The 11,527-nt window shown below is 29.6% G+C and overlaps 1 protein-coding gene across 1 annotated transcript; it reads right to left on the bottom strand.

Annotated features, from left to right (window-relative positions):
• Positions 1-333: 333 nt before the first annotated feature.
• On the bottom strand, positions 334-11,149 carry LOC143048123 (nuclear receptor subfamily 2 group E member 1-like). Its single transcript, XM_076221602.1, has 8 exons — positions 10,978-11,149; positions 6,174-6,255; positions 5,712-5,730; positions 4,617-4,752; positions 3,993-4,222; positions 3,502-3,739; positions 3,063-3,212; positions 334-2,482 (listed from the first exon to the last, which is right to left on the bottom strand). Exons 1-8 carry the CDS (start codon positions 11,003-11,005, stop codon positions 2,211-2,213), a joined length of 1,155 nt encoding a protein of 384 aa, XP_076077717.1. The 5' UTR covers positions 11,006-11,149; the 3' UTR covers positions 334-2,210.
• Positions 11,150-11,527: the final 378 nt, after the last annotated feature.

Below are 11,527 nucleotides of genomic sequence, written 5' to 3'. Positions count from 1 at the left end.
CTCACTTGTTTTGTGCATATTGTAAATATTTTTGATGTATTTGTTATCTCTGTACTGATGTAATGCGTTGGCTGTATGAGAATAAAGATACATTAGGCACGTGCCTACACATAATGGATTATATAGTCATTAAATGGAACATAATGGATTATATAGTCATTAAATGGAAAAGCCATTCTCTTGTTTTGTATGTCTCAGACCACGGATGTTGTCTTCTAGAAGAATCTACTACTATGTTCAACACGTTCCTGCATATCACAAATATGCATAAGTCTAACACTTATATAGATCAATACAAACAAAATGATTCCAACAACAAAAAAACCAAGTCAATGTCAATATTTATATTTTATTAACAACAATTAATTATGCATTTAACAAAATTGAGCACATATATCTCTGAGACTTATGACTTTATGACAATGTACTAAATATTGCACGCAAACACTTCAAGATTGTGATTCGCAATTTAATTCAACTAACTGATCTAAGTGTTTTAGTGCACCAATAAAAACACGTTTTAAACATCAGGTGAATGGATTTTTTGTAATGTAGTTAACATCATAGAATCATAAAAATCAAAGAAAGAAACAGAGAAGCTAACGTAGTGTGTTCGGAACTTGTATTTAACTAATATTCGTGTTTCTTGTTCTGCATGTGGATTTGCAATTTTTTTTAAAACTTATATTCAAAAAAGATCTTGAAACAATCGCCACACTTATGGTAATAAAAGGATAACATTGATTTGTCCGATGGTTAACATTAACGACAACAATGTTTTTATATGGATAACGATGAAAAGAAATTGTAACCAAAGAAGAAAAACATCACATTTTTTTTCGATTTAGAAGAGATGAGAAGGAGGCTTAAACAAATGAAAGTGAGGTTTAAACAAATGAAAGAGAGGCTTGACAAATTGAAGAGAGGCAATAAAAAACAAAATGTTATCCTATTCACCTGATAAAAATGATAACAAGAGAGGTTTAAACAAATGAAAAAGAGGCTTGACAAATTGAAGAGAGGCAATAAAAAACAAAATGTTATCCTATTCACCTGATAAAAATGATAACAAGAGAGGTTTAAACAAATGAAAAAGAGGCTTGACAAATTGAAGAGAGGCAATAAAAAACAAAATGTTATCCTATTCACCTGATAAAAATGATAACAAGAGAGGTTTAAACAAATGAAAAAGAGGCTTGACAAATGAAAGAGAGGCAATAACAAACAAAAAATTTATCCTATTCACTTGATAAAAATGATAACAATTAATTGCATAGATAGTGTGATTACAAATGTAACATCAATACGAATAGATAGATCTATTGAATAATGCGTATTCACTGAGATTCATCAACGAATATTCTATAAAATAAAATGAATTGTAAGATCTGTTTGCACCAATTAAAGTCAGAAAAAAGTGTGTACCAAGTCACCTTCAGAAAATGTCTACTAAAATACGTAAATATTCAAATTTTCAAATAATAAGCCCGCGTAAAACATCAATATTTAACAAGTATATAAGTATAATTTTGATTAAAATGTGACAAGAAAATAATATATATATACAGACTATAACATCGGTTAAATGATTGAATAATGATTGTATGATAGAAATATGTATAGTATAAAATTGTAAAAGTATAATAATTATGCATAGAATGATAATTTATCTCATAAATATACATGTACAAAAATGATACAGCACTGATCACGTGAACACAAAATCATGGTAAAATTCGCCCTACTTTTCTGCACCACATAAAATAAAACATCTAATATGCACAGTTCATAAATTAGCACATAAGAATTAGCAAGAAAATTAGTATACTCAAGCACTAATTTATTTGAGCAAACAAATAAAAAAAAAAGTTCAATTCGTCTGGTTTAATTTCAAAAACTGATCATATGATCTAACTATGATAGAAAAATTAAAACCTAATCATCATATCATTTGAGTTCAAAAAGCAAACATCCTTTTCCGTATATATATTTCACACACAAATTGCATAAACATAAATAATATAAAGAAATTCCGGATATTTGTATTGCTATTTGTTGGACAGTTTCCCAACCTTTTATAATTCTCAAAACCAGTGCAAGGCTTGGTGTTTGTTCTCAGTTTTATCAGCACGATCTAACCCTTTCGCACTGAACCGCCATCGCGGACTGCATACTATGATAAGGTATCATTGACTCATTAATCTGATTGGTCAAAAGTCACTAGATTTGAACATATCTGTAAGGAGCCTTTCGATTGGTATACGCCCTATTGTCTTTCTAAAGAAGAGATCAGCAATGGTGTTTGATGATATTGTTTTTAGGGTTGGTATTGATAAAAGCAGTTTGCCAAATCTAAATGGCTGTGATGGGTAAGTTGTTTGAATGTATTTACTTAATGTTAGTTGTGCCTGGTCTTGTAATCCGGCCACGGTATGAAAGTCTCTTAAAACTTTTGGGTCTGAAGAACTGGAATCTGGAAACGCTACAAAAGAAAACATCGAACATGTATAATAGATACAAAATGTTCATCTGTTACAAACATCGTTATTTAAAAAAAAAATCGCTTGTTTCATGGTCAACAAAATCTTTTATTTAAGAATTGAATGCTTCTTTTTGTAAATTTATTGGGGTGTAAAAGCGTTGACCGAAGTACATTTTGTATGAAGCGCGAAAGCGCTTCATTCTGAAAATGTACGCACGGTCAACGCTTTTACAACCCTATAAAGTTACAAAAAGAAGCATTCAATACTTATAATTACATTTTTTAGCTATGATCATGAAAACACGAATTTTATATATTTTATTATTTAATTCACCTGTGCACTTTATTGTTGGAGCACGTGTTATCATGAGTGAAAAGTTGTATTGAGCAATGCAACTGCTTACGGAATAACACGTGATGTGCAGTTAGCCAATTAGAATAAAATATTATAATGAAACATACATCTAATGTAATTATATGGATTAAAACCAATATGACAATATCAATATAACTATATTATATAATTTGATTCAATGAGTATAGCATAATCAAAGTTGTTTAAAAATATGTTAAAAATTACCTGTTTTGAATAACACTATTCCTTTCAAGCAGGCGTACTCTGTCGGATCAACTTGCAGACTTTTTAGTTTGCCAATAATTTCTTGGAATGCTCTTATTTCTGTCATCAAGTTCACAACCTTCTCTGATGTTGAGTCTTCTGCAGACACTCCTGAAATTGGAAATGTAATTTGTGTGGATTTTTTGGGTTTTTTTTTAAAACTATAAACATCTAAAACAATGTATGAAATGTTCTAAAACTAATCAAGTGGGTAATAATCTTGCACAAACGTTGTATTCACCTGAGCTTTTAATTAATCATTTAGTCTATGTTTTTAGGTTATTGAGGAAATTATTGCAAATACAATCGATACCTTTTATTTGAAAATACAATATATTTTTTTTCGTAAAAGCGTTAGAACTATGTCGAAAAGCTCTTCAATCTTATATGTTTTGCCTACCTGCACTAGCTAAAAGAGCACCAGGCTCGAGTGGCAGCTGAAACTGAGCAGCACCTAACACAAATAGCTCCCTCCATCCTTCTTCCAATAATAAAACTTGATCACGATAAGGTAAACCAACAAAAGCTGGTACACTTTTTGTCCATTTTACACTCATAAAGAGAAGTCTGGCAGCTACTTCACATATAGCATCTGGGCTAGCCATTGGATATACAGCAGGCATTAGTTCATGTGGATACTGAAAATGAAAAACAAAAGTTATGAATTATTTAACATAGCACTCGTCTGACATAATTGATACTCAGTTCAGTTCAAACAGAAGTTTCAATTTTATACTAGAATTCATTTTAAAAAATGGTTTTCAGCTTTATCTATGTATGTCACAACTCGTCGAACAATCACAGAAAAATAGGATGTTTTATAGTACCATAAAACTGGGTTATGAATTTTATGTATGATCTTATTGGAATACAAGCTATACCAGTACTTACTTTTGGAGTTGGTTGACAAATCGATCCTGGCGTGACCGGTGATGGCGGTCCAGAAGGTGAATATGCAGCAATGTGTTCTTGGATTGGTTCAATACCCATACATCCGGTTAGATATGGCGGTCGATAAGCAGAGTGCATCATCATTGCGTTATATTCACTTGACTCTTTCAAATACATTGCAACTTGTCTTCTAATTGTTGAATTTCTAGGACCACGTTCATGTTGAACAGCTAAAGTATAAACACATTAAAGTATAGTGATGATAATTACAATGGCTATAATCATTAATGGTATTATTGATAGTTTTACTTTATTGCTGTTGTTGTTTTTTTGTGTTTTTTTTTTCGTTACTGTTGTTTTTGTTAGAAGGTCAGTTCAAGTATGGTTTGAAAATTTTTGATCAGATAAAATGCATTGTTTGTACCTGCGTTTATTGTCTATCGATCATCATCAATATTTTTTTTGAGAAAAAATAACAAAAACCAGTTCAGAAAAAAAAGAGTCAATTTGAGGACTGATTTTCACCAGCCTTCACCAGCATCAAAGACATATTACAAAGTATAGTGATAATTCTTCATTATATTCCTTTTTAAGAAGTGCGAGGTAAAATGTTTGTAAACATACCATCTTTATTCATTCCTGCATCTACACATTTCTTTAGCCGGCAGGCTCGACATTGATTTCTGTGAGTTTTATCTACTGGGCAAGCGCCCTGTCCTCTCGATTTGCATACATATTGCCTGTTTCGTCTTATAGACCTCTGTAAGAGAAAAGGAAATGTTTATGCCGTATTCTAAAATATTTAACTGGAGAATTTGCAAATTGCAATTATGTACATTTTAAAGTTTTCCACCGTTTTATTAATTTAAAAGTTGTAAAATATTAAATGTTTAATGAAATTATACAGATACTGAAATTTTATCATAAAACGAATGTGAATTAATGTGACTTTCTAACTAAGGAATAAAGCTATTTTCACCAACATGAAAGAAAACAGGATTAAGACATCAAAACTCGTGGATTATCGTTGACACGAGATTTTGGCGTATCGATTAAACCCTAATACCATATAGTGGTTATTTGAGTTTAACGAGTTACAAATTGGTTAAATGTTGACTTTTGTATGAAATATAAGCCTAAAAAGGGACGAAAAGTTATGATCGGGATAAATTCATAGTGTTTAAGCCTTTTATTAGATAATAAAAGAAGACTTTGAAATCTTTTTAAAACCTTTGGTATGATGATCCTGCAGTTATTTTATTTTCAACACCTTATTTGAAGATGCACATCAGAAGGATGATAAATGGTTATCCCATATGAGATATCAGATTAATTTTAAGTTGATAAATTGATAAGTGCGTGAATAAACTATCTAAAATAATCATGATAAATGGTTGTTCTCTTTTCGAAATACGTTGAGAGGAAAAATGATCCTGGTTAAAAACTTCAGAAAATAGGAACAGGGTTGGTCCCCGGAAAGGTAAAATGCGGACACTGACTGCATCAAAAGCAATCCTCGGTAGATAATAAACACTTAATGCACCAGGATGCAACAGATTCATTTCTGGAATATTTCTTTATGAACAGGAGTCAACAACCATGTGTTTGTATGGTTCTCGGGTCAGACAAATATTTGAATTTGTTACTTTATACTCTTGACAAACATAGACATCTACTTTTATTTTATGTAGGAAATTAAAACAAAGTTACAGAACGTACCTTAAAGAATCCAGCACACCTGTAAAAGATTAAAGTTACGTTAAATCAGCAAGTCAACTATTATAGTATATCAACAACCACCGAATGTGACAAACACGCGACCGTATGATAACAAAGTCAAACAGTACCGTTTATAGTCAAATGTATACTTGTTTATATTCCCTTAAAAGTTTCAAACTGGAATTTACTTTAAAAATGCATTCCGTAAGCAGATTCTTTTATTGTAATGAAGCAAGTTTTAAATAAAATTACTAATTGATTGTGAAATAAATTTTCCAAAAAATGATATTTCTAACTTCGAAAATTTTAGTATCATTTCTTTAGTTTCTATATATTGGATTTCTCATTTATTTCGATTTGAATGACGATTTTCAAAGTACGAAAGTATGCACAGTTATGTTTTGATGTGTTGAAATTAATATTGATAAAAAATATTTCTTCTACAGTTAAAAATAGACTTACCCATCACAAGCATATATTCCATAATGTTTCCCTGAAGAGTGGTCTTGACAAACTTTACATGGTACATCTGTTAATATACGACCTGCAAAGGGAAGAAAATATCTGTTAAAACTTGTTTAACCAAAGTTCAAATGAAAAAAAGTAAGGTATCTAGAAGAAAGGTTAATGGTCAGAGAAATTATATAAAGTGTATAGTCATTTTTCTATCACTCTATGAAAAACCTAGGCGGTCGAATTTGTTTAAATATTCGACAATAATGGAATGCAAATTTTGAAAGAAAATCCTGTTATTATAATTGAGAAATTGTACTTTAGATATACCATAGAGAAAACCCATTTTAAGTGGCCAAAGTTGATTCAGAAGACAAGACTGACCAATCAGAACAACGCAAAAAATGGCCAAAGCTGATTCAAAAGACAAGATTGAGCAATCAGAACAACGCAAAAAAAAACCCATCAGAATCAGAAATTGAGGACAGGATTGTGGATACATGTACGACAAATGGAACATATTTGTGTTCAAATGTGACACATATATTCTGTAACGAACAGTCGGGAAGTTACCTTTAAGACGATTTACATGTGTTAGTAAAATCTGAAGCCTTCTAAGTATAATGAAATGAAAATTTGTATAATATCAAATCAAATTCAACAATCAGAAACCCATAATGTTAAAAAAAACGCAAATCTTAAACAACGACATTCCATAGAAAACAACATGGTCCGATTGTGTATTTTATGAAATGAAATACTGTACTTATGTGACAATATATATTCTATAGAAGATTAAATGGTATTTATTGCATGTTCTTAAAACAGACAACTTTGTCTTGTCACATAGTATCCTCTAAAGAAGAATCACAAAAATAATGTCCTCAACTGTCATGACGTTGTGATTTCTTGGTTGGTATAAATGTATATGTTATAGATTTATTATTTAATTTAAAGTTTTGGTATTTAATCTTCGTCAATATAATTAGGTTCGTATTCCTATAAATTATGTAAACATCCTTTAATGGCGTGATAACTCCACTAATATATCACTTGTAAGGTTAAAAGTTAATCTCCCTCAAACATACACAGTGAAGGCTTATACCGTCTTCCTGTTTTTCGCTTTTGAAGCGAGCATTTAAAATTATTATCTTGGAAAAGTAAAAATTTGACAACGAAAGTTTTTTTTCGGATCTAAATTCGAAAGTATAGTTTTAGATAGCTTCATTTGTGATTATGAAGAGATATACTACAGTAACGGCTGATAATCTTTTTATTTTAATATAAGATATCGTTTAGGAATTAATAAATGAACCCAGAGTTATGATTCTGTAAAGTCCATGAATAGAGCAAAGACCATAACATATCATTGAATAGAACAAAACAAAACTAACGACCGAACATTACAACCAGAAATTGGTACAGGCATTTGCAGAGATAATAAGAAGCAAGCCAATTAAATGGGAAATTTGAATGATATGTTTGTTTGATCAGATTATAACTGAGACTATAATAGTCCCAGGAAAAAAAACATATTATATTTACTTTTGCACCAATTTTTATTTCCGTTTTTAAGATAATTTCTTTTGCATCACATTGCTATGTCTTCTATTATTTAAAAACATTACCAACAGTGAAATCCATTTGATAATAATCAAACTACCACTACGGAGGGTATTTAAAGAACTTAACTACTCCTAAGAGTTTCTCTCTCACAGTCAGTTATAATTTTCATCCTGCAGATTTGTGTTTTACATAACATATAACAATAACTAATAGCATAAGTCATTTCGATATTGCATAAACGTTAGCAATGTAATACATGTGTTTACTTAAAATTAATAAATTCAAAGACCCATAGACATAAATTATTGTGTAGCATAATAACAAAGACGAAAATTTCAATTTAGACACAGTCATTTATTAAGTAATCGTTTAATGACAATGTCAACGTTATATTGCAACCATCTTCAAATATTTGACATTTACTTTCCAATGTATTTCAGAAGAATCATCTTTATGACATTGAAGTAATTTTTACTTTTTCAGGCAGGTGTTACAATTATTTTATCTTTCGAGGAATTTATTTCATTTAAAATTCCCGAATTAAACACATGTTTTTTGTATGTTATCCAATGTATTCACCATTGTCACGTTATTTGAAACAATTTGTTAAAAGTCGACAATTTGATTAACGTAGAACGTGTCAAATCCACAAATTGGTCATTTATATTGGTGTAAATTTTTAGTGTATTACGACAGTTCTTTCAAAGGGGATATAAGGGTTGACTCTTTTAATGTACAGTAGATTCAAAGCCGCTTAGTTAGGACACGATTGCAATGTAACAAATTAATATCTGTTTTTCAAAATAATAGATTTACACCAATCCACAGTCAAAAAGGCAAAATTATTTAACACCTATGATCCTCTTTTGCCAGTCTACAAAAATATTTAATTTTCAACTCGATTCAAATAAAAATTCAAGTACAAATATTACTCAACGTGTCGTAGAGGCTTATTCAATGACAATTGCCTTTAAATGATAGCTCAAGTGCAGAAAATTGTCATTTATTTTTTTAAGACTTTACCAAAAAAAAAATACATTTTATAAATTGTACTACAAAAATTAGATTTAAAAAAAACTAAATCACAGAAATACTATATGTATGCTACATAATTAATACACAGATTAAAATTATATATGTATAGAATAAATAAATTAATTAATTAATAAAAAAAAAAGTCAAATATAATACAATATTAGACCATTGCTTTTTTCTTCTTTTCCCCCTATCTTTTGTACTGCACCGAATTAACAGATTTTTGTATTTTTTTTTAATTGTACTAAAAGCACATTTTTACTTACTTTAAATAATAAGAAATGGCTTTAAATGATCAAAGTACTTTTAATTTGTGTACTCTTATGGTGCAATCTCTACACCTTTGATGTTACAAAATATATACATTTTGTCCAATCATTTGATTATAATTTGGTCGTTATGATGCAAACAAAATTTAGAAAAAAGCCTTCTAAATCCTCTAGTGGTGTCTATGACGACTTAAAGAAGCAGTAAACTTTATCGTCTGCAAATAATGTGCTCGCGTGCAAAGATAATTAAGTACAATTTGTTATTTCAATTATCTTGTTAATTTCCTTTGGACTTCCTTTAATTTCTTTTGTAGTTGAACTGACTTTCCGGAGTCGATGTCTACGTATATGTCTCTGGATTCTATTATCCTATTTTAATGTGAGGTAAACACTTTCCAGATGAAAGGACTCCCTTCATGTTGAAAAGTTAAGTTTGCATGTTTTGTTAAATGGTTCTGGCAAACTTTGCTTTTTCGTACGAAATGGACATGCCCCTGGATATACTAAGATGTTAAGTAGACAATAATTAGATAAAGGCTTACGTATTCAAATACACATTTGTTGACATAGCATCTAGGATCCAAAAAGTATACTTAATAAGCAGAAAACTGGACGAGAAAGAAATTTTAAAGGAAATTTATCCCCAAAAAAGGAGAGCAAAAACGAAAATATATATACGCAAAAACGTCGTTTTCTATCTTTGAACTACTAGTCTATCAGTCATAAAAAAGCAACATATAACTTAATTTCAATCAGTTACAAAGTGATAAAGATTCATTTACTTTAATATATATACATTGTACTACTATGTTTAACATAAGAGCATCAGATAAGCTTGCACAAAATCATGAAATCACAATTAAAAAGCATAATATAAACGCAGTACAATACAATATGCTTTATTTAAAATTAAAAAAATGGTAAAGATATTTATTGCAGGTATAAAACCAAAAATGTTCTTCTAAAATAGGCAAGAAATGTTTTTTTTATATAAAATATTACTGTTCAATATAATCTAATTGCAATTCAAAATAAAATTAATTGACACATCTTTCAAACTCCCTAAATAATAATTCTTTATTCCGTAAGCAAATATACAGCTCATAGAATTAAACAGATACACAAATTATACAGTTTACATAGACATATACAGCATTAATATATAGCGGAGTTTGGCATACAATTTACATTGGTAATAAAAGTACATTTAACAAAAAAATTAAGTGTTACGGATTTTCTCTGCCTCATACAGGTATTTACCCAGATTATTTAATTCTTTAATATTTCTTACAGATAGTAATTGAACTAAGTTTCAAAAGTTAATATGTGCTGTTACATACATGTTAATATTGTGGATAAAAGATAGAATTGCAGATTGACAACTTATTGCTGTTATATTGATAAAATGTTCTGATTTTAACGGTTTACTTCCACCTAAAATATGTATTGTTCTTATATATAAGAATAAGAAGATGTAGTGTGATTGCCAATGAGACAACACTCCAGAAGAGTCAAAAGCTGCATCAAATTATCAACTCAGATAAAACTGTATTTGACTATTTTCCGTATCAGTATTTTTATGTATTTGTATAAATTATTAGTAAATATTAGAGCTCTTAGTAAATATAGAGCTAGTGAGATTGCTTTTATTCCTTGTTTTTTTTAAGTTTTTTATTTTTTGCCAGAGAGCAATTTTTTGCATTTAAATTGTATTTTTGTTTTTATTTTAAAAAAGACTTACTCTTCAGACTAATTTTTTTTTCAGTTAAGATTCATGAAGAATAAAACATTGTATATGTTCCTGTTTATCAAAAGAAAAAAAACCACCCAAAGTTGTCATCATAGATCTGTTGAAATCATTACCTTTAAAGTTAATAAAAGCAATTAGTAAGTACGAACCGTTTTGTTTTATATGACTACCTATGTACTTTACTTCTACTTACTAGAAGTTCCTGCAGGTTTATTCATCATGGATGCTGTCAGCTTTAAGTCTGTTGATGAAACCAAATATTAAACTTTATCACTTGTTATAAGTCCATAGAAAGTGGATTTAAATGTCCGAAGTCCCTTGACTAACTTTATAAAATGACCAAACGTTTTTGTTATTCACACTTTTTAAAATGCTATTTGATTGACTACCCGTTTTATTATTCCTTTTGAATACCCGAGTCAAATCGACGAGCGATTGGCTGTTTTACAACAAAGGTGTTGCGTATTAGAGGCATTGTAACGAGTCGTTTTAAGGACAGGTGAAAATTTGTTTGCATTTGATTTGTCAATAGAATACAATATATTGTAGATGATCTACCCTCCTGTTACCTTAACTAAATATTGATAAGGATAAAGCTGTATCAGTTCAGAGATTTAAATTAAATATCCTTTCACTTTTATGCTTTATAATCGGGTATTTTACAAATACAGATGTAGAAAAATGGTTTTTTTTAATAGGATAAAATTAGATTCATTGTACTAGACTTTATATCTGGAAAATCG

The sequence above is a fragment of the Mytilus galloprovincialis genome, chromosome 10, assembly GCF_965363235.1.
Source record: "Mytilus galloprovincialis chromosome 10, xbMytGall1.hap1.1, whole genome shotgun sequence".
In the NCBI taxonomy this organism is placed as follows: domain Eukaryota; kingdom Metazoa; phylum Mollusca; class Bivalvia; order Mytilida; family Mytilidae; genus Mytilus; species Mytilus galloprovincialis.
This window is presented reverse-complemented; position numbering and strand designations above follow the sequence as displayed.

Coding starts and splice junctions, on each gene's coding strand:
- LOC143048123 (XM_076221602.1), bottom strand. CDS start 11,005: ATGATGAATAAACCTGCAGGAACTTCTA. Junction 6,256..10,977: donor TAAACCTGCAGGAACTTCTA/GTAAGTAGAAGT, acceptor TTCCCTTTGCAG/GTCGTATATTAACAGATGTA. Junction 4,223..4,616: donor TGCAGGAATGAATAAAGATG/GTATGTTTACAA, acceptor TTTATACTTTAG/CTGTTCAACATGAACGTGGT.